The 25,813-nt window shown below is 42.8% G+C and overlaps 3 protein-coding genes across 5 annotated transcripts in view; 1 reads left to right on the top strand and 2 right to left on the bottom strand.

The window, feature by feature from the left end:
* Window positions 1-4,152, top strand: smad9 (SMAD family member 9). The gene is made up of 7 exons (XM_076102273.1): window positions 1-459; window positions 911-1,126; window positions 1,386-1,646; window positions 1,826-1,936; window positions 2,242-2,463; window positions 3,015-3,271; window positions 3,559-4,152. The coding sequence occupies exons 1-7, from the start codon at window positions 264-266 to the stop codon at window positions 3,700-3,702; spliced, it is 1,407 nt and encodes a 468-aa protein (XP_075958388.1). The 5' UTR covers window positions 1-263; the 3' UTR covers window positions 3,703-4,152.
* Window positions 4,153-4,172: 20 nt separating this feature from the next.
* On the bottom strand, window positions 4,173-6,544 carry rfxap (regulatory factor X-associated protein). The gene is made up of 3 exons (XM_076102272.1): window positions 5,850-6,544; window positions 5,515-5,625; window positions 4,173-4,999 (listed from the first exon to the last, which is right to left on the bottom strand). Exons 1-3 carry the CDS (start codon window positions 6,276-6,278, stop codon window positions 4,895-4,897), a joined length of 645 nt encoding a protein of 214 aa, XP_075958387.1. The 5' UTR covers window positions 6,279-6,544; the 3' UTR covers window positions 4,173-4,894.
* A 3,027-nt stretch (window positions 6,545-9,571) lies between these two features.
* The window catches only part of dclk1a (doublecortin-like kinase 1a), a 38,738-nt gene continuing 22,496 nt past the window's right edge, over window positions 9,572-25,813 (bottom strand). The window contains exons 5-16 of one of the 3 annotated variants that reach the window (XM_076101862.1): window positions 23,122-23,216; window positions 15,492-15,573; window positions 14,618-14,784; window positions 14,269-14,388; window positions 12,514-12,660; window positions 11,729-11,862; window positions 11,499-11,576; window positions 11,228-11,324; window positions 11,056-11,136; window positions 10,845-10,958; window positions 10,555-10,628; window positions 9,572-9,638 (exon numbers count right to left, since the gene is read on the bottom strand). In XM_076101862.1, coding sequence (XP_075957977.1) covers window positions 9,581-9,638; window positions 10,555-10,628; window positions 10,845-10,958; window positions 11,056-11,136; window positions 11,228-11,324; window positions 11,499-11,576; window positions 11,729-11,862; window positions 12,514-12,660; window positions 14,269-14,388; window positions 14,618-14,784; window positions 15,492-15,573; window positions 23,122-23,216 — 1,247 coding nt within the window. In that variant the 3' untranslated portion in view covers window positions 9,572-9,580. Of the gene's footprint in view, window positions 9,639-10,554; window positions 10,629-10,844; window positions 10,959-11,055; window positions 11,137-11,227; window positions 11,325-11,498; window positions 11,577-11,728; window positions 11,863-12,513; window positions 12,661-14,268; window positions 14,389-14,617; window positions 14,791-15,491; window positions 15,574-23,121; window positions 23,217-25,813 lie in introns of all 3 variants that reach the window. The other 2 variants (XM_076101863.1, XM_076101861.1) reach the window with 2 other exon arrangements.

Genomic DNA, 25,813 nt, shown 5'->3' with positions numbered 1-25,813 from the left:
TGCAGGAGGCTTCAAATCTAGAGCTGCCGGATCCCTTCTGTGCCAACACAGATATTTTAGATTTAGAGTGTGTGCTGCACTTGGGAAGTTCAATTCCTCCACTGGTGCTGCTCTGTTTGCACAGACTTACCACGATACCTCTTTTACCCGTTGCTCCGTCCTGGCTTCTTATTATTGGACTCCTCACTCCTGTCCTCAGGGGAACTATTATCCCTTTAACGGCATCCATCACCTCATCTCGCCACCCATTTACCCATCTCATAATGAACTCCTCTACATCCATTACATCCCTATTCTCCTTCACCAGCCCAGCGGTGAAGCGCCTGCTCGGCTGGAAACAAGGGGATGAGGAGGAGAAGTGGGCGGAAAAGGCTGTGGACTCTCTAGTGAAGAAACTAAAGAAGAAGAAGGGGGCAATGGAGGAGCTGGAAAGAGCCCTCAGCTGTCCTGGTCAGCCCAGTGAGTATCAGCCTCAAATGTCCAGTTGTGGTCTAGTCCAGCAGATCCCAATCTGGAGGTCAGAACCCATCCGGGGGGGTCACAAGATAAACATGAGGGGCGATAAGATGATTATTAGGAAAGAAGACAAAACATAGTTCTGCTAGACAAAATAATGTAATTTTTTGGACTTTAATGTCCATTGTTTTGCCGATGTCTTGTGAAAAACTTGATACTTGTACCTCTCTGGGCCTGTAAGAATTATTTGAATGAAACAATTTGCTTTGCTGCTTTACTTCAGGGGTCATAAGGTAAAGATGTTGGGAACCAGTCAATAAAGAGGATGTTTCATACCTGTGAGCTCATAGGTTTCACACTATTATGAGCTCTCATCATGACAATAAATGATTAAACAAACAACAGAAGTTTAAACACAATCTGCAGATTTACTCTAGGTGTTTGATTCCTTCAGGCAAGTGTGTGACGATTCCTCGGTCGCTGGACGGGAGGCTGCAGGTGTCCCATAGGAAGGGGCTGCCCCATGTCATCTACTGCAGGGTGTGGCGCTGGCCTGACCTGCAGTCCCACCACGAGCTGAAAGCCTTGGAGTGCTGCGAGTTTGCTTTCAGCTCCAAGCAGAAGGACATCTGTGTCAACCCTTACCACTACAGGCGCGTGGAGACTCCAGGTAAACACATTATCAGAGAACATCTTCTGAGTTTGCTGTAAAATAATACGGTCATTGTTGATTTTTTTATATCATGACAGTAATTCTTTTGTGGGTTCCCAAACGGAGACAGGACATTTGATCTGATACAGTGTTCCCAGGGCAAAAGGATTTGCAGTAATATGATCTTTCATAACAGCATCTGGTCTTGCTCTGGGTCCCTTTGTCTCTGCTCACTCCCTCACGACCTTGTTCTTTCCTTTCTCTTGTCTCCTCCCAGTGCTTCCCCCGGTTCTGGTCCCACGCCACAGCGAGTTCAACCCTCAACACAGTTTACTGGCAAAGTTCAGGAACGCCTCCCTGCACAGTGAGCCTCTGATGCCCCAGAACGCCACCTACCCAGACTCCTTCCCCACGCTGCCCTGCTCCTCCTCCTTCTCCTCCTCCTCTACTTCCTCCCTCATCCAGTCTCCCACCTCACAGAGTTACCCCAACTCCCCCAACAGCTCTGCAGAGCCTGGCAGTCCGTATCACATCACAGGTAGGAACCAAAACGAGCAAGCTGATACTCCAAGTGTGACGGTCTATGTGAGATAGCAGGGAAACACCTGTCATGCCAGCAGGTTTCTGACTTTATTCATGCCCTCGAATCTCTCAACCTCTGAGTGCACATCGACTACTTTTTATCCTGTCCCTGTAATTTGTGACGTGCTCTTCCAGCAGAGACTCCCCCACCTCCATACAGCATGATGGAGACAAGCCCTCCAGATGATGTGAAGCCCAGCAACTCCACAGAAACCCTCAAACTCACGTTTTCCTCTCCGCACAGAGGTAACTTCAGTTCACACAAGATGAGATATGCAGAAGATAGAAAAGCATACAATTTAAGTAGTATTTACGGCTAATAAATAACAAGCACTATACCAGGAGATGATATATATATATGTGTCAGATAGAGATGTTGTTATACTATTTATACTGAGGCATTAATATCTCCAGTTGTACGTTTGCCACTATAGGCAATGTGTAGAATTGTTTGCATCCATCTGATAAAGTATCCGTCATGAAATGTACCATGGCCTATTTTATCCTTAATGCCCACCTCTAAGTCAACCCTTCATTGTGCTCCTGTTTAGATTTACGGCCTGTATGTTACGAGGAACCAGAGTACTGGTGTTCAGTGGCTTACTACGAGCTCAACAACCGGGTGGGGGAGACTTTCCACGCGTCATCCCGCAGCGTCTTGGTGGACGGCTTCACAGACCCATCCAACAACAAGAACCGCTTCTGCCTCGGCCTGCTATCCAATGTCAACCGCAACTCCACCATCGAACACACACGCAGGCACATAGGCAAAGGTAGGCTGGACGACTCGTGCAGGTAATTCATATCAGAACACAGGCGTCAAAGCAAGAATTCAGGGGAAGGTTGTTTGATAGGTGTCCACTGAGTGCGTGTCTTTTGTAAGCTATTGCTTGCACTCAGCTTGTCTCCTTGTACTGAATCTTTCAGCCCATTTTTTGTCTCATGATAAAAGAGTTTAGAGAGCCTTGCCTTTGTTGGAGCGAGAGACACCAAGCCTCTCTAGGTTCCAGTAAGCAGTGCACTTTGTGGTTTTGAATGATAGGGGTTACAAAAAGGGTCGAGGGCAGTTGGTCCCTAACTCACAGACACTACTCAGACATTCCTTATTTACAAGCAGATTCCATTGTGGTTTTGCTCTATACAATGTGAAAACAACACCGCATTTTTGGTCTGTAAACAACAAAGTGATAGAATATATCTTTGATGTTTTCCTGGATAAAAGCTGCTCTGACGTTACGAGCGTTTGCACCACAGTAAAAGGACCTCTTATTAGTTTTTAACATAAATCTCGTTATTTCACGATTTTCTCCTCCATTCCTCTAAGGTTTACACCTGTACTATGTGGGCGGCGAGGTGTATGCAGAGTGTCTGAGCGACAGCAGCATCTTCGTCCAGAGCCGCAACTGTAATTTCCAGCATGGCTTCCACGCCACCACTGTGTGCAAGATCCCCAGCGGCTGCAGCCTCAAGATCTTCAACAACCAGCTGTTTGCCCAGCTCCTCGCCCAGTCGGTTAACCACGGCTTTGAGGTCGTTTATGAGCTCACTAAGATGTGCACCATCCGCATGAGCTTTGTTAAGGTACTGAGCTTTCTTGGTGAATTAAACAATTGAGATTAGGCGACATGTAGCCAGAGAAATGCAGTCGGTGATCATCCTTTTGCTTGATACCTATATGGCTTAATAAGAAAAGTTCAATATCCACTCCAGGTTTCTCAACGTAACTTAATAAGCTGTTATTTTGGACTTAATGTGCTGTTGAGCATGTCAAATCCTACTGTACACAAGGTGGGATCACCCACTCATTTAATAGTTAACTGAACTGTCAACATGAGCAGCTGAGATTTACTGTTGTGTGTTCTCATCAGGGTTGGGGCGCTGAATACCACCGTCAAGATGTGACCAGCACCCCCTGCTGGATCGAGGTACATCTGCACGGGCCCCTGCAGTGGCTGGACAAAGTGCTCACACAGATGGGGTCCCCCCACAACCCTATTTCTTCAGTGTCATAACATGGACACACGTGTGTGTGTGTGCTGTTGGTCCTCCACACAGGTAGTCCTAGATTCTGTATGTTCTACTATGTCCAGGTTTTCTGTCCTATGGGCCCTCTCTTGACATCTCAAACTAAATTACAAAAATCTGTGTTACCCACAGCTTTGTCACATCATGCCACATAACTGAAACACATGAGTGATTGAATATAATTTACAGCTCATGTAGTTAAATGATCAAGTGTTCCTTAATCTCAGCAAGACTGCGATAAGGTATTTATCATCTCTCCGTCTGTCTTTGGGACATTAACTGCACTCCAAGACAAGAAAAAACAAGATACATTTGAAGGTACTCAAATACGAGTGTTATTACGTGTTGTAAATGTTATTACGGTTGTATGTATTCTATTTCCATGTTTTAACTGTTTGACTGTTTGCTTTTTACTTGTTCCATTAAAGTTGTTTTAAGAAGAAGACATTTCTCAATATTAGCTTAATAATTTTACTCTCATATTCACAGCAGAACATACACTTCAACTTAAAAACACGGGATCAACATACAGTAGCGTACAGCACAACATAGCTAGCATGATCAATATAAATCCAACCAAACTTGATTTGTTTTCCTTTTTGTATACAGTTAGTGTGGTAAAAACAAGTCCTGAAAGTGCCTCCAACAGGGCTCCAAACATGCATCACACAATTGATTGTCACATATAACAACACGTTCATGTTCAAGAGACAACATTAGGCTAAAAACAAAGTGAATAATTCGGACTGAAAGGTATTACACACACTCAAAAACACAAAGAAACGGCCATGTTCTTTTTTTCCAGCAATGGAAAAGACGAGAGGCTCACATTGAGCTCACAATATTTATTCAGTTAAACTGAGACTTCGACATCTGAATAACTTTGACAAAACGATCGCAATCCAATGCCGTCATTATTATTGTCACATGAAGACGGGGGACTCATAAAAGTGAAAAGAAATAGCACCAGACATGGCCAGAAAGTCATGCCTTTTGAGGCATCACGATTTAGATCAGTTCACCTAGTTTAGTCCACCAGCCTCACCATGTTGTTCTTTCTTCTGCATGGCTGTCTGGCTGGAGAAAGTCATGTTCACAGTACACGGTTACGCACCATTTACGCATGACGTGCCAGTGTTTCTTCAGTGCTCTCTGTGCAAAAACACTGACGGGCCGGCGTCAACAGCTCGGGAACTGCTGCTGTGTTTGGCTGCGGCTCTGTGTGGCAAGGAGCTGCTGCTGCTGCTGCAGGAAGCTGATCACCTCGGGACTTCTGAGCAGTGACTGAAGGAAACGCACACATTCAAATATCAGAGCAAAAATACAAAAACAGATATTTCTCTAGATGCAAAGCCTACTTTAGGGAAGATGAGCGCCTTACATTAAAAAGTGATGTCTCCCACAATAGCTTTCAAACACGTTAATTTAAGATACTAAGCAGATGCAAGTCATTTGGATAATGTGTTCAGCCATGCTGCTGAGCATGGAAACATTTAAGGATCCCATACTACGAGAAATAAGACAGATAATAACACTAAGAATGAGGACATGCATACATGCATACACATTAAAGGAAAAAGGTAACGAATGCAGATGCTGTCTTGAAAGTAGGGGGCATTCTCCAGACATAGATTGAGTCCACATATCCCCTTAAAGGGAAGGGGTCCCTGAATAGTTTAAGTATGAAAATAACGCACATCCTATGCCAAGCTACACAGGCTGTTCTGGAGGCTCTTGGTGGCCCTTACATCTGGGGTTTCATCATGGCACGACAGTCAATGTGTCCAGTTATGACTCACCAGTCTCTTCTGGTTGAGGACCTGCTCGATCAGGGAGGGTCTGGCTGGCCGGTCACCGACGGCACCCAGACGCTGTTTGTTCACGGACACAGGCCGCTCCTCTGAGTTTTCCTGATTGACAGATGCAAATACACAAAAACACGCAATTAACTGGGAGAGTTTTGTTTGTATTGTTGTTCAGTAAACCTCTCAAATTAATTTCTTCTTCAGTCATCTGTCTAAAATATCGAGATGTGGAGACGGTTTGTAATAAAAGTCTAGTTTGTATGGTTTGTATGGACTCTGTCACACCATGATGGTGGGTTTAAATGAAAGTATCTATATCTGAATCTTACGTCAATTTTTCCACTGGACATGGCCTGATCACTCTTCTTCTTCTTGTACTTGTCTTTGTACATCTTGTTGCGGTGTTTTTTGCACATCCAGGGCTTCCTCTGCTTCGCCACCTGCGTTGTGGTCTCCGTGCACCCCTCATATGTGCACTGTTTGGGTGCGTTGTCGCCCTCCGAGGTCTCCTCGTCGTTGAGTTCCTCCGGGCTGGCGGCGCTGTCCCTGGGATCCGAGGTGTCCAGAACGTCGCTCTCCTCGTCCATATCGTCCATGTCGTAAGAGGAGACGTTGTTCTCCGGTTCGTGCGGCGTTATCACATTCCTGCTGTCGACTACTCCGCTCTTACTCACGTAGTACCTTTGCCCGTCTTTGGTGAACAACAGAGTCGAGTCTTTGTCTTTGTTTGCTGATGCTGAGTTGTCATCTTCACTCATGATCGCGGTTGTAGCAGCAGCAGCTAGCTAGCTAGCTACCTATCAAACCTCTGCAGTCAGCTCACGTTACAACGCCTAGCTAGTTACCTCACAAGCTGCCCCTCCAGTTTACTATACTGTCCAGTTTGAGAATGCGGTGTGTCATAAATACATACTTTAATTAAATCGTAGGACTTCTTGTCGCCTACCATTCAACTTCCATAGATTTCAAATGTCACTGTTTTCGTTTACAATAATTTTCTTCTTCGCTGCATTGGCTCCATTTGACACATAGCGACCCCTAGTGGCCAACACGCAACGCATGCGCCTTTGTGCTCTTTTTTTGGTGGTAATAACGTCCTTTGCAATCTAACAGGACGAATTTTGCATGCATCATTAAATTGATTAGTTTTAATTAATTCAAATAATAATAATGCCGACCAAACACCTAGGGTTGCTACCTCCTGCGGCCTCATGCGCGGGGAACACAAGGAAATAAAGAGTAAATAAGAGTAAAGCACAGTTATTATAAAGGATTAGTCTTTCCTTACTGTATGTCCGTTTTTTATGCAACAATGGAGAAGTCATAATAAGTTTCCATTAAATAAATAGGTCTGAGAAAGTTGCCTTATCATCCCCACTGTATCCCGAGCACCTGCCCTGTCAAGTACAGAACATGTTTGATCCATCGTCTCTGGCTTCAACTGTTGTGGGATTCACAACTATCAAGTACCCCTCTAGTCAAGTGCCACCCCTGCAGATAACTGTTAACAATAGCAAAAAAAAAACCTGAGTGGGAGGATGTGCTTTTTCAAAACAAGGCAAATTTACAATTCATTAAATCCGTCTGCAGCAAACTCAGAGATTTGGGGACCTTTCGTGGTCCATTGCCACATGAATTGTCTACTGTCTGTCTGTTTTAAAGTTTTAAAATCGAACTAACTAAACACATGAAACCATAGTAAAACACAGAGAATTTGTTTTTGAAACCAATTTTAATTATTACTATTATTATTAATACACCATTGTTGAACAGAGGTACAAGTATTGGTATTGCAACAGATTGTAATACTGTAGTGCAGCTGTGAGAGCACTTTGGTAAACCACATGTGCCGGAATGAGTGGATTTCAACAGCTAGACAAATTCCTACTGATCTGGTCAATATGGTGGCACATTACTGTGTTTGTGTTGTGATAAGAATAAATACAGACAAGTTCGACCATTGAAGATCATCCCTAAAAATCGAAAGGAAATCGCTCTTCTTATACTCCTGTGGCTTCTCCTGTCCGTTATCTCACATCAATTACTGGAAATCCCTTTTTCGGTTGCTGTTGCAAAGGAAGTGACATCATTCCCAGTGTTTGACACGAAGCAAAGGTGATGGACTCTTCTTCTCTAGATTTGTCTGAGTACATCCATCTAAGTGGGACATCAGGTTGAAATGGTCTTTTTCAACACATTTATATTGTTGTTTTTTTCTTCGACTGACTGATAGACATGTATGAATTTTTATTTTTTTTTTACATTTTTCATAAACTCATTACTAGTAAATAAATATACTGTATTGTGAACTATCAAAATAAATGAAATTATGTTATTTACATAACATATAAACAATACTTCATCACAGAACCATTTTTTATTTAAGAATAGGCTACTGTATGTCTGTCATGCTTTCATCTGAATAAATGAAGTCATGAATGAGGTTGTACAGAGCTGAAATGAATCATCTCCTGTCCTTTTAACTGTACTGCTTTCCAGGAGTACTGCTGGTTCTCTGGCAACTGTCGTTCTCAATTTGACTGCACCTAGACTTTGTGCAAATAGGCAGCCCTCATGAACTGCTAATTGTATTCATTTACCACCTAAAACAATTCTCCAAACCCATACAAACCGGTACACCTATGGCTGCAACAATGATACCTTTCCTAACTGCTGGAATATGTGGATGAAATATGACTTTAGTGTTTAAGTATGAAAAATACATAAACCAGGCTTCATATGTGTACATGAGCATTGCAAAATATCAAGATTAATATTATATAAATTCAGAATGATTGTGAAACTGTGCGCATGAAGACAAAATGTGAGTTTGCTACACAAGCACCCAAATGCTGCTGAATTTTGTGTACCAAGATGTCATGTATGAAGCAGTTAACACAATTATATGGAGAGATCAAATGCACCATTATTGTCTTAATAGCAGTCTCTGTAAAATGTAAACTCTAAAACTGCAATCCAACAGCACAGGAAGGCAATGCCAATACTGTGTGGTGCACAGAATTATAGCACAAATGCTGTCTTTCATCATTTATCTGAACACTGTATCTAACACATTGGTAAGAAAAACACTCCTCTACACATTGTAGCTCTCAATTCCCCACATTAACCTACGTTAGCCTACTTCAACATTTCTGAGCTCTACTTCTACACACTTTTCCATTATTGTCGTTCCTGCTAGCTCTTAGGACAATCCAACAAAGAAGTATTCTTCATGAAAAAGGGAAATACATATTAAAAAAATGCAGTAACTAAATAATGAATAAATAAGGTTCAATAAAACATGAACATTGGTCCATATTCTCATATTGCCTTGTAGAGCTGCTCCGTCATAAGGAAGTTTCCATGTTGAGCCCGGATCATCACAGAAGGGTAAACGATACTGTCGCCCCTTTCTCGCTCCTTGAGCTCTTCAACATGTGCTCAGATGAGAGAACGTTTAAAAATAAATAAATAAAAAAGTATTTCGCCTCATTCCACCGTTTCCCTCTTCTTCATGGTCTCTGTTTCTTGTTGCCTCTTTCTCTCAACCTCTCAACCCACTTTTTCATCTATCCACCCTTTGATCGATCACTCCTCCAGGTTGGAAAGATATATTCAGCGGAGCTCAAAGTTCTCTGAGTTGTTTTTTGTTGTTGTTGTTCCTCCCTCCACGGTTTTCCCCTGTTCACCCCCAGCCTTAGAAAAGAGACTAAGGGGAGGCTGACGTCTCTGTCTCTTCCTCCTCCTCCTCCTCCTCCTCCTCCTACATATAGAGGGAGGAGCTGGATGAGGATTTTCCCTCCTTGCTGCTTCTTCCTCCTCCTCCTCTCTAGAAGGGGCGAGATGGGGGAGTAGAAGATACTGGCTGAGCTGATGGAGATGTCATCAGAGTCAGATGGGAGGCTGAGGTTCGGGGAAGGGTCAGAGCAAGTGTCAGGGGTCAGAGAGGGAGGGGCCATGGGCAGGCCAGGGAGGCAACTGGGGGGCTCCGCCCGTAGTGATTTTGCTGTTGATGTTGTTACTGTTGTCACTGTTAGCATCATCTGCAAAGGCAGTGGCTTCACATTCGGGTGGCGTCCTCGTCTGAGAACCTGCCCCTCCTTATCAAGAGGGGTGGCCTGAATGAGGGAGGAACAGGAGAACATTATGATTATACCCAATACCGGGATCTGGTCACACAGTAATCCAATATGGAGGACCAGGAGAGCCTTGCACATGTTATTTAAGTTATTAATTGATATTAAATTGGACAGTGAGAAGAGGGATAAACAAAAGCAAAAATTGTATTAAAATACAAAATATATTAAATCAAAACCTAAATGAAAAGCTTTGATTCAACATCCCAGTTCTTAAATTATGTTTAATGAGCACCTGAAACTAGATTAATAGATCAAATTGTTGCGTATATTTATGCATTCATTTGTTATTAATTAATCTTGTCTGTGTACTGTAGATATCAGCCAGTACAATTATAACTATGAACCTTTAGAAACATGTACTTCTAGGTCCTCCATAAATCAATGGTAGATAAAGTCACACAACAGGAGTTGGGTAGTGGGACCTTAATAGCAAGCGTGGGTATTTCTAGAGGCAGCCAGGTAGGGAGCATGACATCGATCAAAACAATCACTTAAATTGGCAGGGAACAAGCAAGCGAACAGGGTTAACATCACTTTGTACATGTTCAACAGAGGGATTTAGGACACACGTCCACAAAGGTAATTTTAAGGGGAACTTGTACTTCCTTATTGACACACTCAGAAATCCAGGAGACACTGGTATACAATGACACAACATAGAGGACGCGGCATTAGCAAAAGACGGACGACAAGGATGTGTTTACACAGACGAATGGGAAGGAGCAGAAAGCCCAGCACAAAGACCACAGAGCAGGGGCGGAGCTGTCAAGGCAGCACAGCAGCAGCCAGTCAGCTTCACGCAGTGAGGAGGGAGGCAGCAATTTCAGAGACACTATTGTCCTTTGTTTTGTTGTGAAAATCTACCGGGTTTAATCTCTATGGAAACCTGGCGTACCTTGTCCAGTACATGGCCGGGTGCTGGTAGAAATCCAACGACCCAGATCTCTGCATAGAAAAGCTGTCATCCAACTGAATACAAAGAGAAACCGGCACAATCAATCTAAACACCAGTTCACTTGACAACAGAACAAGCTTCAAACTAACTTTGGAGGCACAAAAAAAAACGAATTTCAAAATAAGTTGCAGAAAACTATAGAACTCTGTATAAACCAATTCAACAACAACTTTAGATATGTCGGACCAGTTGGTTTATGGGTTCTGTAGATTGTAGTAGTGGTGACTTACAGAAATGACTGACACTCCTGCAGTGGTGTCGTTGCCCTTCGGACTGGTGTTGAAGTGCTTCTTTATCTTCCCTGCTACTGACAACTGATGATCGTTCTCACATAGACCCTCATCCTGTATCAAGCAAGGCGAGAGGAGAGGAAAAAAAATCAGCGCTTATGGGAAGATATTGCGACTCAATAGATGCGAGCTCAATTAACGCTGTACTTACAGTGACCCAAGGGTGCTCTAGCACCTGGAGGGCCGTGTATCTCTGATCCACCTCCACCTCCAGCATGGATCGAATCAGCTCCTTCAGCAGCAAACAAAACATTGGTGAGTCAAGTCAGTTTTGTTCACAACACACACAAACAGATGATGTCCTTACTAACATAGATATTCACCTTGGCTGTCTCTGACACGTTGTCCCAGTACGGTAGGGGAAATTCTAGCTGTCCCATTAGTATCTGATCAAAAAGCACTTCCTGATCGTCACTGCTCCTGCAAACAAAACATTTCCACGTGTGCCTTCATGAGTAAAATACTTCTCTGATCAACAATGTTCACAGGAGTAAAGAAGCCATTAGGGGAACTCATACACAACTCTGAATGTGACATTATGCAAGTAAAAAGTCATTTTTACTCGGTGGTGTATAGCGCTTGCTTTTAGCTTACCCTCGAAAGGGTGGGAAACCACACAGCAGGATGTAGGTGATGACTCCAGCTGCCCAGATGTCCACCTTAAGGCCATACCTGCACAAAGACAAAGATATATCATGACTAAGCTGTATCAAAGATAAGCTGTAACCTACAGCCTAACTGCATGAAGACATGACTCATACATTGGCCGTGGCCTGTGCGTCATTCCTCTATTTTGTACCCAACTCTGCTACTGATGCTCTTACCCTGTTTCTGAGATGATTTCAGGTGCTACATATGTCGGGGTCCCGCAGACAGTGTAGAGGGGGCCGTCCACCACAGTCGCCAAACCAAAGTCTCCAAGTTTCAGGCTTTTGCTGCCGTCCGCATGCTCATACACCTAAGCGCATAAAAAAATGGTTGCATTGTTGTCTGTTACAAGGTGCTAGGGGGCACCAAAGTCACAAATTTGCAAATCCTACACATAGTGGCTTTAGACGAGTATGCGCTTCCTTTGACTTTCAATCAGCAATTACACCAAATTTATAGTAGCACCTTTTAATAAAGTATGACTGCAAACAAACCTTAAAGCCGGTATAATACATATTATAATATTTAAAGTTGCTCAGGCGTTTCAGCGTCGTTTAACTCGAAATTGACAAACAAACAAAACTAAATTGCTTTGGGTTTATGGCTCACAACTCCTTCCACAAGTCTGGCCCGACCATCGCATGTAAAATAGGACTCTGGGTGGTAGACGGTGCAAAGGAGGGGATGAAGAACAGCATTTGAGGGAAGAGGATGAGAAGACAACCAGGAGGTCGACAGAAGGGAGAAGGAGGGACGGAATGCACATGCAAAGAAAGCTGGAGAAGGAGTGAGCGGGAGGTGTGAGGGCAGCAGGGATGAGTCATCTGTCTCCTCTGTGAGAGTCCAGAGTGAGTGATATTACTTCACTGTTCATTCAGACAAGAGGGAGGCTATACTGCGGCAAGATATATGACCATGTCCACAGTGAAATCACATGCAGAGCCACTCCGCGTGAACTCACCAGTAGGTTTTCTGGTTTGATGTCTCTGTGCACAATGTTGAGGCTGTGGAGGTATTTGATTGCGTTGGCCAGATTGTAGAGCATGCCGCTGGCGTCTCTCTCAGTGTACCTGTTGGCAGAGGTGATGGCATCGAACAGATCTCCCCCCTGCAGAAAGAAAAAATCATGATTGGCGGGCGGGTTGTCAGTATTAGGAACAAACTCACAGGAGTTCTGTTTGGCGTTTTCACGCACAGAACCTGACAGGTTCACTTCCAAGTTTTCACAGTTGCTCATCTTTTTCTGCTGAGAGGAGTTTTTGGCTAGAAAGTTGAGCGAGCGTTTTCGTTTGCTTAGCAGCTAGAGCGGTAAACTGTGTCCTTATTCCTTACCTTGGTTGAAGCATCTCCTCCTCCCCTCTGTCTTTGATATTTCCCTTTCATTTTAATATTTTCCTTTAATTTCACCTTCTCCTCTTTCCTCGCTTTTTCCTCAGTTCTTAGCACATATTTTTCACTTTGTGTGAATCTTCCCCTCCTCTCTCTCCCTCTCTCTCTCTCTGAGAGGACTAAGTGGAACAAAAGCTTAAAATAGTGCTGAATCTCTCTAACTCTCAGGTTTTTCAGCACAGACTCAGACTCACTGTCGGCATCCAGCCTGCGTAGGGACAATTATTTAAACATGAGCGCTGTCACCTTATCACCACTTCTCTACCCCCACTGTGTGGTCAAAAGTATGTTGACACTCAGACATTATACTTGTATGTGATTGTAGAACATCTAACTTCCAAAGGCTTAAACATTAATGTGCTGCTATAACATCCTCCATTCTTCTTTGGAGGCTTTTCCACACGATTTTGGAGCCTGGCTGCTGGGAGCTTTTTTCCCCATTCAGCTGAAAGGGCATTAATGAGGTCAGCTGCGGGTGTTGGGGGATGAAGCCTGGCTCACTGGTGGCATCCCAAAGGTGTCGGATGGGGTCAAGGTCAGGCCTCTGTACAAGCCAGTTATGTTCTTCCATGCCATATCGAAAAACTATTTCTTTATGGGCCTTGTCATGTTGAAGCAAAAACAGTTGCCAAAAAGTTGGAAGCATACTATTGTCTAAAATATAAAGTTTTTCCTTAATTGAAACTATGGGACCGATCAACAGCACCAGGCAGAAGAACACAAAACTATGTGTATATTTTTGGCTATATTTTGAGCCATCTCTCTCGTTGCTCTTACCCTTTGCTTCCCCTTTCAATGCATCCATCTGTCTCTCTCTCTCTCTCTCTGTCCCTGCCACTCTGGCAGAGACTCTCTCCACCTCATTCATCAACAGCCTCCTCTCGATCCTCCTACTTTGGACAGGCTCACACGTACACACACTCCTTCCACAGATTGCCTCTCATCTATATTCTGTAGTACTCTACACCACAACATGAACAGATGGATTACACTCCTGGCTCATGAATTATGCACAAACATTTCTTGACTCAGAGAGCGAGAGAGAATAAAGAATGCGAACACACGAGCGGTTCGGGCCACAGACCGATTCTCTCAATCCCACAGTGTCACTGTTTGGAATTCATCATTTGCTTCACCAGCTGAATGTTGCAGATTGGTCTGCTGTTTCTGCCGCCCTGGTCTTGTCTGTTGCTCTCAAGTTGGAGATAATGATCACCAACATGTATTAATAATACATCTATCCATTATGTTAGCATGGCCAAATATTCATAGCAGATGATGCACAAACATGAACATGTAAGTACGGTATGCAAACAGGGCTACACACCTTGACCAGCTCCATGACCAGATAGAGTTCGCTGTAAGTGTCCACTTCCTCTATGAGCAGGACGATGTTTGGATGTTTGACCCTGCGGAGGATGGCCACCTCGTTCTGGATCATGTGCTCCTAGAAATAAGAATTGAAATTGAGTTCAGCCAAGTGAAAGAAATTTGTTGAAACACTAAAGTGGATCCTCATCTTCAAAAGAGCTACTTTTGTGCATATATTTTAGCAGTTTTGAATACAAGTAATCTTTTTCTGTCTACATGAGTAACATTTAAGCCAAGCAACAGTATTCCTACTTGGGTGGGGTGGCCTTGCACAGGACCCTTTGGCCTTTGGAGTCATGGTTTACCTTGCCTCTGCATTTGCCCTTGTTGATGATCTTCAGAGCGTACTCCCGTCCTGTGGAGTGCTCCACACATTCTCGGACGACTGCAAAGTTTCCATCGCCTAACATGCGTCCCACCTTGTAGCGGTCCGATATGTAGGACGGCACAGCTGGAACCTCATCGACTAGAACTTCAGCTGCAGAGAGGAAGAAGGAGGTTTAGAGTGGCTGAGGGACTCAAGTTTACACTGTTTTTCAAGCTGATAAAGATTCATTGTATACACACAGGTTTAATAGGTAATTAGGTCATTAGGGGGAACATAAGAGCCTTGTTAAAAGCTATTGCATATCCTGCTAATAACAATGAATTCATTAATATTGAACAGGACACAAAGGTTAGATTAGTAAACGTATTTGCTGATTATTAATACATTAATAAATGGATCCAACAGTAAAGAAAAAGTAAAGGGACTGATATAGAACAAATAAATACAAATAACACAGATACGTGAAAATATATAGAATATTAAAATTAGATTCAAACATACAGTCGACCCTTTATCAGTTATAAATCATTTTTCTAACTAATTTCAAAGCCAATGACTCAACATAAAAGAATACAATTCTCGTTACAACCTTTACAATATTTACCAGCACGTCATTGTTTGTAGTGTCACAGAGTTTTATGGAGTCAGAGAGGTGAAGAAAAACACCAGAGGAGGGGAACAGTGTGAGAAACAGAGGTGATGAGAACAGGATGTACAACACAGAGATGGGAGAGAGAGAGATGCATCAAAGGTCATGAAAATGATTCAGACATGCATGATATTTGCGAGTACATCGCCTTTTCCCACTGACGGACAGATGGGGGTATTCTTGTCGCGATCATTTTCCTCACCTTCAGTATCAGGTCCATCCCTGTCTTCCACTGAGCTGGACACTTTAGAGGAAGACAGAGAGGTGGAAGAACCCTGGGACCCCTGCAGAGAGAGAGGGAGGGAGACAGAGAGCAGGATGTCAACTATTTAAACCTTTATTATTACACAAAGTAGTTTGTAATCCACTCAACACGCAACAAAACAGCATGAAACAGTTCCTTCTGCTACAATCCCAGCCAAAACAAAATCTAACTTATGTCCAAAAATAGACAAAAGCACATTGTGTGACTCATCTCATCCTGAGAACATCCTTAAATCTGTCTTTGTGTTTGCATGTCTGTTCCTGCTGTATACTGCTGCCCTGTGTTGTGTGTACAGATTTACTTAAGCTACTGAGCTGAATATAAACCGGCTACTTATTCAGCAAACAACCTGTGTGTGTCCACGGTGGACAGAGAATCGAATCCCAATAAGCTCCTCTCTATTCACATAACTTTAAGTCATTCCTAACTGTCCCGTCCTTCAATAACACCTCAAAACAAAGGTTTTGATGACCGTAATAAAGGCGGATGAATACTGCCTTTCATGTGGTTAGGGATTAGGAGGTCATTAAGGGGAAAGAGATGCAGCGTCTGCATCTATCTAAAGACAAAAACTCATTACACCCTCCACCTCGTAACCTTCTGTCTGGTTGTCATGGAAGCACCGAGGGCAGGGCGCGAGGATCTAGTCGGGACTGTAAATGAGAATCTACTCATCTCTCATTTCTGTCTTTCCTCCGCTCCTCTACTGTCCATCTTTCTCTTCTCTTCGACTCCAAAACTTGGCTTCACATTATCTTACTACATTTGAACAATGTGATAATGCTTCGCTTGGAAGATGAACATAATTCTCACTTTCCTTCGTCTCCTCTCTCCGGCTTCTCAGTCAGTCCTGAGGACACAGATGTGCAAAATCTTTGTGGTCTGAGAGGTTTCCAGCGCTCGAATAAATCCTGCAGGTGCAGCTGGCACTGGCCAGCGAGTGAATTGGACACCATCATAATTCCTCTAAAATATAAGCTTGACGATGTGAATTATTAACATGTGCAGTTTGCACTGTAAATGGTCTGCGCTGTGTGTGTGATGTGCGAGCCAATCTATGTGCATCAGAGAGCAGTGCATTAGCGGTTAGTTGGTGAATAATGTTGTCTGATGATGTATTTTACTTTCATTATTTCAGTGCAGGTGTAGTTTTTATGATGCTCTCTCGTGGTGAATATATACCACATCAGTCCTGAGTCCTTCGAAGAGAGGAGATCTAAAGAGTGTTGCTGAATTAATGGATGCTGCCTATTGTTATAATAGTAACCTAGAAAACAATTGTAACAAGGAAAAAGGTGAAGTGTAAAAGGGTGCCAAATTTGGCATCAACAATTGCTATTATGAAAAACTGTGTCAAATTAAATCTGATAACATGCTTCTGCTTTTTCAACAAAAGTGCAGATCAACATTTATTCAATTAAAATGCTTGCTGAGAACTAGAAATACCCTCTTATATCTATGCTATCCAGTCAGACTGTGATACAGACTGGAGAGTTCGCTGTCATGGCAGAAATAGGAGACGGCCCGTCATAATGACTTAGAAATTAAAAATATTTACAAAGCCGAGCGGCCCTACATCTCAGCTCAAGTAACTGCCAGCTCGTTTACTCATCTCTACTGCTGTGACCTGAAAGCCGCCCAGGTGAATGTAGCAGTGAGTCAGGCTATTTGGTTTATGTAATGTTGTTTTTGCTCGGGCACTCATCCTGGAACAGGAAAACCCACTTAACACTCATAAAGCCAATGACCCTCCTGTGCTTTATCTACAAAACACCCTTCATCTGCTCCTTTATTCTCTCATCCCGACTCCAACATTTACCTCTCTTGTGCCCTTATCCCACATCCAGCCCTGTCCTCTGCTCGCTTTCTCATGTTGAACTCCTATCTCTCTCTTCCTGCCACCGAGGGAAACAAAATACTGTTGCTATGGAAACTGCTCACGGAGAAGAGAGAGGCAGCTTATGAGACTTCCAGAGTGGAGACAGAAGCCTATATATGGCCATTTCCTGTCTGCGGTCTGGGAGGTAGGTTTGCCCTTCTATGAACATTGTGTCTCTCCTTCCTGTGTGAAAAACTACGAGACAGATGGAGTGACAGACAGAGCGAGAAGAGACTGTGAGGCAGAGAGAGACGGAGAAACCAAGAGACTGTGGGAAAGATGTATGGAGTCTGGTCTGGTTGATATTGATCATTTTATATATATATATATATATATATATACACATACATGGCAGGAACTGTCTTGTTATTGTTCCAGCTTTCTCCCTGTTGCACAACACAACATACACTATTCCTAGCTCGACATCTCTTCACTTTTGCTCTGGCTATGACTCACACCACAAAAACAAAGCAAAAAGACACATACACACCGACAAACCTTTTACATCATGACTGGAACCACTGCTCTTCAAACCGGCACGGGCAACACTCAGCGACTGAATACTGATCAGCGCATGAATGTGAATTAAACAGGAAGTCCATGAGTGACCTTAAACATGGGGCATCATCTCAGACGTCAAACAGCAGACATATTTAAAAAGTCAGTCGACTGTAGAATTCAGCATTAAAAATGCACCACAACATTTACAAAAACGACTAAAGAGTAATGCTAGCTTCATCCTCGATGACCCTGTTTGAATTTGATTACAACACAAATCCTGAAGCCGTCTTCCTCTCTGTGCCTCAGGCTGAGAGAGCCAAACCTCCTCTACAGCAGCATTTTTTGTCATTTTCACTGTCACGCAATATCCAGCAGAAGCAAGATTTACTGTTGTTTGCGTCGGTGGAAAAACGTCTAATAAGATTTGATAGAAATAGGGTACTTTGTTTTGTCCCAAGTTCCCACTCTACCTCTCATAAGGACACACGGTACAGGAGATAATACGTCTTGGCTCTTATTTTGGTGTCTAGACGGATAGGAAACATAATCAATTTGACTCTCATCTGAAGAGATCACCAGTGTTAGGGGATTCAGTCTTTCTGCTCTGCCAGGGAAGTTTTCTAATCACAATCCTTATGGACCGCAATCCTGCAGAATCACAGACACGTGATTAAATGCTTCACGGGGAGTAAAAAAACAGGAGACTTGGTCTCTCTAAGACAGAAAAAAAACCATCCAGAATAGACTGGGGAGATGAACGCTCCACTGGGACTGAGTTTGTGTTGTAATCTCTTCTCTGCTCTGCTGAATACAGACACGAGTTTAACAAAGGAGAACCGACCATCGTCATCATAATCATCCTACATCTACTGGAAATGATCTCCGTTTGTTTTTGCATGTCATGACACATGAGAATTACTGTTAATCAACACACACGAGGGGCACGAGAAGAAAAACACAATATCAAAATGAAATGACAATGAATTTAATGACATCAACAAATGGAAATTAATACATTAAAGAAAGAGCAAATAAAGTACAAACAGAAACAAATGAGCCAAGAAGAGCTGGCGGCCTTACATGACAAAATCACAGTATGTAAATGATGGACGAGGTTATCAAATATAATTAGCCTGTGATAAAGCACACAGACGATTTTCACATTTACATCTTACATGTATGTAAATGGGAGTGCAAACAAATATCCTGAAGCCCTCTGCAAAAAGCAATGTTACCGATTAAAGATATGGAAAGCCAGATTTGAATTATTTGTGAATAATTTAAAGAATAAAATGTTAAAAATTGCAGCGATTTCAAATTCTTCCACCGTTTCCTCATGCGCTGCAGCCAGTCCTTTTGGCAGATACACTGTAGCAACAGAAATTGGCCAAGCCTTCTAATGACATCAACACGACAGGAAATCAGACACATAATACAACCGAATAACAAATACAATCTTTAGTAACAACACACGATGAGATGAGACAATAATTAACAACTTCATAAAACACACCTTCAGTCTGCTCTCTCATTCTCTGTCACACACACACACACATACATACACACGTTCACACATAATTTAATTATGAATCACCCAACACAAAATATGGACGATAATGAGAGATGGAGCATGCAATTCAAAGGATTATGGAAGTGAATGACTCAACGGTGAGAGGAGGATGTAGGTGACATACTACGGTTGACAATTATCACTTTCTTTCTCTCATATGCTAATACAAACAGCTATCTGACTGTATCACAGCTGTTATATCGGCATCACAGACCTTCTGTTTGTCCTGCTTTCAATCTGTCGGTCACTGTGCTCAGAGTATTGTCTCTTTTCTTTTAATGATTTCTTTCCCTGTCTGTGTTTTTCACATCTGATGGAGGAAACAGACAACAGGGAAGAGATGTGACCACAGCAGCTCATTTGAGTTATCTGTACCTGCTTAACGGACATTGACAGAAAACAAAATGCAGGGTGTGTGTCGGTATGTTTAAATTAAAAAGCTACTGCAAAGCAATATGAAAATGGTGAGACAAGTGGCCCTAAAATGACTCTAAGAAGCAAAGGAGAAGCAGGAGATGGATGGCATCCTGAATGCAGACCAGTCTTTCATGCTTCGGTTGCAAATGCATTCAAATTGGTCACACCAGCGTTTACCAAATGTATAAAACGCATAGCATGTGTAAATGTGCATCAAGCTGTTATCCACTGCCTGTGCACAAATGGGGATGTCATGTACAAAAGTGTTTTTTCCTGAAGCATACATGAGCGTATAAGTGATTTTGTGTTTCCCTTGTATGTGTGCAAGGGAAATGGAAAAGCCACAGTGCAATGCAATGTCTGTGTATTCTGCTCAGGGAAATGGGTTAGGATGGTCTGAGCTGTGCGAGCAACCTACATCAGGCAGCAAAGTGCCTATAAGTGTTTAAATGCAGGGTCCAGCGAGGTGAACTATTCAAATGCTATACTCATAGTAGGTTGCTGAGGCTCTGTGGCTGCAGAGGAAATGGATTTATGGTAGCTTTCAATGCGTTGTAGGGCTGACATTTCAAAAATATTTTAGTCAACTTTGAGCCCCAGATGTTCTTTGAAGAACCCGGATGTTAAAAATTCAAGTTCTATTTGAAGGAAAAGGGTCATTTCTGAGTCATGGTGTGATCAGATTGAGTTATGCATTTTAGGTGTTATGGTGAGAAAGGTACTTCCTTGCCATTGTTAGCACAACAATAAAATGATTTGGGTGTGTGTATTCAATATTTGTGATTATTCATGCCTGTTTACACAGAGGGGACATAGAGGGAGAGGAACTGTGCAAATATAGTGTCAGAAACTTGGCGCCTACTTCCCCAAGAAGCTTAGACTTAATCTAGAAGGGAAATGATGGACTATTATTTCTCCCTGTGAAGTTAATACCCTTTCATATGGGGAAATGAGAGAGGGGTTGCAGAGCTGGGTGGCTGGGGGGGGGGGGAAGTGACAATCGGTGACAGATGGAGTGAAATAGAAATTAGAAACTGTTTGGGAGAGAAGGTACAGAAACTGAATCTCTAACTGGGCGGATAGAAAAAGTAAGAAGTGGCGAGAGAGAATTACACCATATAGCTGAAGAGTGTGAAATACACGCTTGTGAAACTATAAAACTAGAATTTAACGGCAGTATCACTGAGGTCAGGATTGCACTACATAGCTAATTTATGATGGCTGATGAGAAAAGTGGACAGAAGCAAAAGGACATGTAGTGTGGTTCAATGTGGAGAGGATGGGGCAATGTTTCTTTTCCTTTTTCTCATTACATCTGGTTAGCCCTCCGTCACCTCTCTAACCCCGAGTTAAATAAGGAAATAACAGAGCAGCAGAAACTGGGTGCTGTAAATGTCTCCATTCAGAGAGAAGTAGACAGAAAGAAAGAGAGTGTGTTCATAAATGTGTGCACTTGCCAATTTATCTCCCTTTCAACGCTGAGATCTATGGTGATGACCCATTTCTATTATACAGAAGACTGTGGAAGTTCCAGTGCACCTTGTTCTGTTCTCAGTAGCTACAACCCAAATCTGATGTGTCCCTGATCTGTCCCTGGCTGACCTTCATATCACATCAATGTAACCTCATCACCGATGGGCCAGACTCGCCACCATCCATTAATTCTTCCTGGCAAATGTAGCACCAGACAGAAGCTCCTGAGCCCAAGAGATTCATTCTTTATGCTATGCTGATTTTAGCCTACACACACTCATTTACGTACAGAAATAATTCACATACCACTCAATATTCTGTGTCCTATTAAAAGGATATTGACTCCAACAGCATTCTTGCCTTTCGTTCCCTAAAAAAATGGTTTGTCCCAGCTCCAATAAATAGCAAAATAAATCATAGCTGCACCCCTGCTGTCAGGTAGAAAAGTATATGGTTGAGAAAACACAAGACACGTGCATCCGGTAGCCCAAATGAATACGGGACAGGTTCACGTACAGTGCTGTGTCTGTATGCGAATGTAAGAGGGTGAGGTGAACCGAGCCTGCGAGTGTTGGTGTAAGAGGGAGAAGGAACCTAAATCAGCAGCAGGCTTAGAGTTCCTGCAAATCAAAAGAGCTGCTGCAAGAAAACAGGGACTGATCAGGATTTGAGGCTGATATTAAAAGCTCACCATCGTCACTGTCACAGACTGGATTAACAAATACTTTGATCTTGAACACACACACACACACCCTGCACGTGAACCATAGGAATGTTGGAATTCAAGGTTTTTCCGTTTGAGTTGCATGCTCCCTCTCTGCACAGCAGTATTCTCTCTATAGTCACTACCAGCTTTACAGGGTACATTGTGTGTTTGCATCCCTGATCCTCTTCCTCCCCTGTTAGCTCGAGCAAACACATTATGATTATTAGATGTTTTAACAAGGATTGTTTTTTAGACCCAGGTCAATGACAGAATAAATGATAAAAAGATGTCTGAAATAATCTGATTTACTAGTATAAAATGTGTTTCTAAAATTGTTTTCACAAAAGGACTTGTACAAAATGACAGTACTTGAAAAAAAATGTATCCTAGATCAGCAGTTGGTACTGATTGGGTCTTTTTTTTTTTCCTTCTGCTTGGTGTCTATGCAAACCAATTTTTCTCAGATTAAAAACAGACATGAAGATTGTAGCAGGCCGCTCACAAAGCCAACAATCAGTCTCCTTTTTAGATCACATATTGCACAATTTACTGACTGACAGACCTCTAAAAGTCAGTGATAGCATCCGTCATTGTTTAGCTACCAAAGGCAAATAGAGTTCTCCACGGGGAACAGAGAGCGATGGGTCAGCGTTTGTGGGAACGTGACAGAAAATCACCGTAAAATGAGGAATTGCCCTTGAAAATCGATTAACACTGGATAAGAGTTGTAACATTAGAGAAACCTAACATGAGTCTGCCATTCTTGGAATCCCAGAGCACCACTGTGTGAGGTCAAAGGTCGACGCCAAACCCCCTTTCTGAGACACTAAAGACGTTGGGATGTTGTGGTTTCTTCGTATGTCTAGCGACTCTAAGATGTAGTCGGCCTATGCTCAGTCACAGATTTGTCCTTTTCCTGAGAACATAGAGGGAATGTGTTATAGATTTAATGTCACTAAATGTTATGGGTGACTGTTTGTGTGTGTGTGTGTGTGTGTGTGTGTGTGTATGCTTGTCTTACCCGGTGTTGGCTGAGGCTGCCTGGGCTGGTCGGGGACGGGCTGGGAGATTCTCCCGAATGAGGAGTGGACAGCTGACTGGCCAGCATCCCGTTCACTGGAAGGAGAAAACGAGAGAGAAAATGGAGCAGGGTGCGTGAGATGGGGGAGAAATATTGAAATAGGTGATCCTTTTAATGTGAATGCATGTTATCTAGTACAGTTTTATTTCTGAGTGTGTAGCAGCAGCCCACACTTCCGCCCTCAGCATCTCCCCATTCACATGAATGAGGTGGAGGAGGAAGAGGGGGAGTAAGAGACAAAAGAGCACTGAAGTCCACACTGCTCTTTTTTTTCTCACTTCAGCCAGAATACAGTTCCTGTTTCTCCAAATCTCCCTGAAACAAGCCACTTAAACCTGAACCTCAAACATATGTGCTTTGAATAATTACAGCATGTCCCAGGCTTCAAGTGATTGGCTGGAAGTCAACACACAACACCAGGCTGTCCTCATTTTTAACCAGATCCTTTATTCTTTGCACTTCTGACCTCAGCTTGGTCTAATTTTTCCAGCTGCAGCACAGCACAACAACCCAGCGGCATCACCTCATTAAACAAGAACGTTAGATTAATCAACGCTGCACCCGAATCCGGTGTGTGGTCATGCACAAGCCAAATTCCAAAAAAAGCCTAACAGCATCATTAACTTGCACACAGTACATGAGCTGGTTTTTGGTCTTACTGAAAACCTGGATTATTGTCTCTTGGCAAAAATACACTGCTTTACCTCAAGCCAACTCAAGGCTGTCCTAACTGACATACAGGTCAATGAAACTGCAGTAATTGGAGAATACAAAATGGTAACAGAAACCGCAGAGTGGGGCCAACTGAAGGTATATGTAATGTATTTGTTTTGGGTTTTTTTTGTGTGGGGGGGGGGGAGAAGCTCCTCTTCCTACAGGAGTCCCATCAAGAGTTCTGAAAATCAGCTTTGATGGTCTGAATGATTGAACTTCAACTTGTTAAATGTATGATGTGACTTCTAGGGTGGTGAAAGGTATTCCACTAAGGTGGGGCAACTAATGCAACTCCTCCATAGTATTAAGAGAAAATAAATCTTAATAAAAAGAGATCCACTATAGAGTTAAAAAAAAAAAATCACCACATCCATTGTATTTATTTTCAGATATTCTCATCAATTACTGCCATTTTCGAGCCATATGAACAGTATTTCATTTTCCGTCCCCACCACATAACAATTTCAGAGACCATCCTTCTTGATGCAGCAGTGAAACCAGTGGAGGACAAGTGGTCCAACCTTCACTGTAGGCTATAATGTTTATTCCCTGCCGAGATCAAAGAACTTTCTGAATTATTCAAGACAAAGGAGATAAAGCCCACAGCAGACCGATAGCACAAAATAGCACCGGCTGCCACTGCATTAGGAGGCTGTTCGTATATTTCTAAACGGGGCCATGAACAATTAAATAAAGAAACCTGCTATTGCTCAACCAATTCCTGGACATCTTCATTGATGAAATTCGGCATCAGCGTTACGCACACGGACAGACACTCCTCCCGGTTACACAACGGTTAGTGTTAACGATTAAAGACGGTCTGGCATTAACCTCAGAGGCTACTACAAAGTCAATGAAAGCCAAAGTCACATCCGTGGAGAAAACATACATCTACAAAGCCTATATCGACATACGATCCGAGAAGGAACACATGAAGTTCACACTGTCAGGGCGCCGTTTACGGTAAAAAAAAAAAAAAAAAAACGATGGAAATACGGTGTTTTCGGTTCCTACCTTCCACTTCCAGCATGATGAAAAACACAGTGATAATCCAAGAGGGGGTTTAAGACAAGAAGAAAAAGAACAGCACCTCTGCGCGCGCTTCGTCCGAGTGTGATAGTAAACCGGTTAATGGGAAAGACGGAGCAGAGCTGAACACTACACGGGGAGGCGAAGAGGCTGCTTGCGCAAACGCTGACGCGCACCGGGGACAGAGAGAGAGCGAGAGCAAGAGAGAGAGAGAGGGAGAGGGAGAGAAAGAAATAGCATCTATGATTTAGATATTTTAGATTTTCTACCACCATGAAGACAGAAATGCATTGAGATTTGTGTTGGTAGACGGAGAGTTTGGTGCAGAAAGAGAGAATATGCTGTTTTATAGAGAGAGTCGATCAAGAAGACAGGGATGGTGGAGAGGGATAAGGTGATGGATTCTGAAGGCTCTGGTATTCCTTCCCCAAAGAAACATCCTCAAGAAACAAATGCCGCTATTGTAACTGAAATAGCAATAGAGGGACAGGCTCTTTAATTCGGGGCTTTTCTTTTGCAGTTATCTGGCCAAGACGTGGAGTTTAGCAAAGCAGCTTGAAGGTTAAATGCAGAAAGATCATCTGAAACATCAGTGGTCGGCCTACATGCTTTAGCAAAGATCAACCAAGAGTTTGAAGGAGCTGCAGTGGTCGAGCCATGTAATGCTTTTTTTTCTAGATTAATTTCTAAATCAACAGTCAAAACTATAACAATTTGACAAGAATGCAATGCAGCCATTTTGGCTTCTTTACCACCTGCCGTGTATGGCTGCATGAAGATTCACAAGGAAGCTGTGCTTGCAATGAATATGGAAACAGACCTCATGTCAGCCGTCCAGCTGTGCGATGTGCTGGAGGATACACAGGCTACATGTTGTGAATTGAAATTC

This window comes from Anarhichas minor, unplaced genomic scaffold, assembly GCF_050575085.1.
Source record: "Anarhichas minor isolate MPS153535 unplaced genomic scaffold, ASM5057508v1 ptg000027l, whole genome shotgun sequence".
NCBI classification, from domain to species: Eukaryota; Metazoa; Chordata; class Actinopteri; order Perciformes; family Anarhichadidae; genus Anarhichas; species Anarhichas minor.
This window is presented reverse-complemented; position numbering and strand designations above follow the sequence as displayed.

Bases quoted from the DNA above. Each gene is read 5' to 3' on its own strand.
- smad9 (XM_076102273.1), top strand. From the start codon at position 264: ATGAACTCCTCTACATCCATTACATCCCTATTCTCCTTCACCAGCCCA. The intron at 460-910 runs GTGAGTATCAGC...TGATTCCTTCAG, and splicing joins CAGCTGTCCTGGTCAGCCCA to GCAAGTGTGTGACGATTCCT. The intron at 3,272-3,558 runs GTACTGAGCTTT...TGTTCTCATCAG, and splicing joins TCCGCATGAGCTTTGTTAAG to GGTTGGGGCGCTGAATACCA.
- rfxap (XM_076102272.1), bottom strand. From the start codon at position 6,278: ATGAGTGAAGATGACAACTCAGCATCAGCAAACAAAGACAAAGACTCG. The intron at 5,626-5,849 runs GTAAGATTCAGA...TCTGTCAATCAG, and splicing joins TGTCCAGTGGAAAAATTGAC to GAAAACTCAGAGGAGCGGCC. The intron at 5,000-5,514 runs GTGAGTCATAAC...CGTTTCCTTCAG, and splicing joins TCCTCAACCAGAAGAGACTG to TCACTGCTCAGAAGTCCCGA.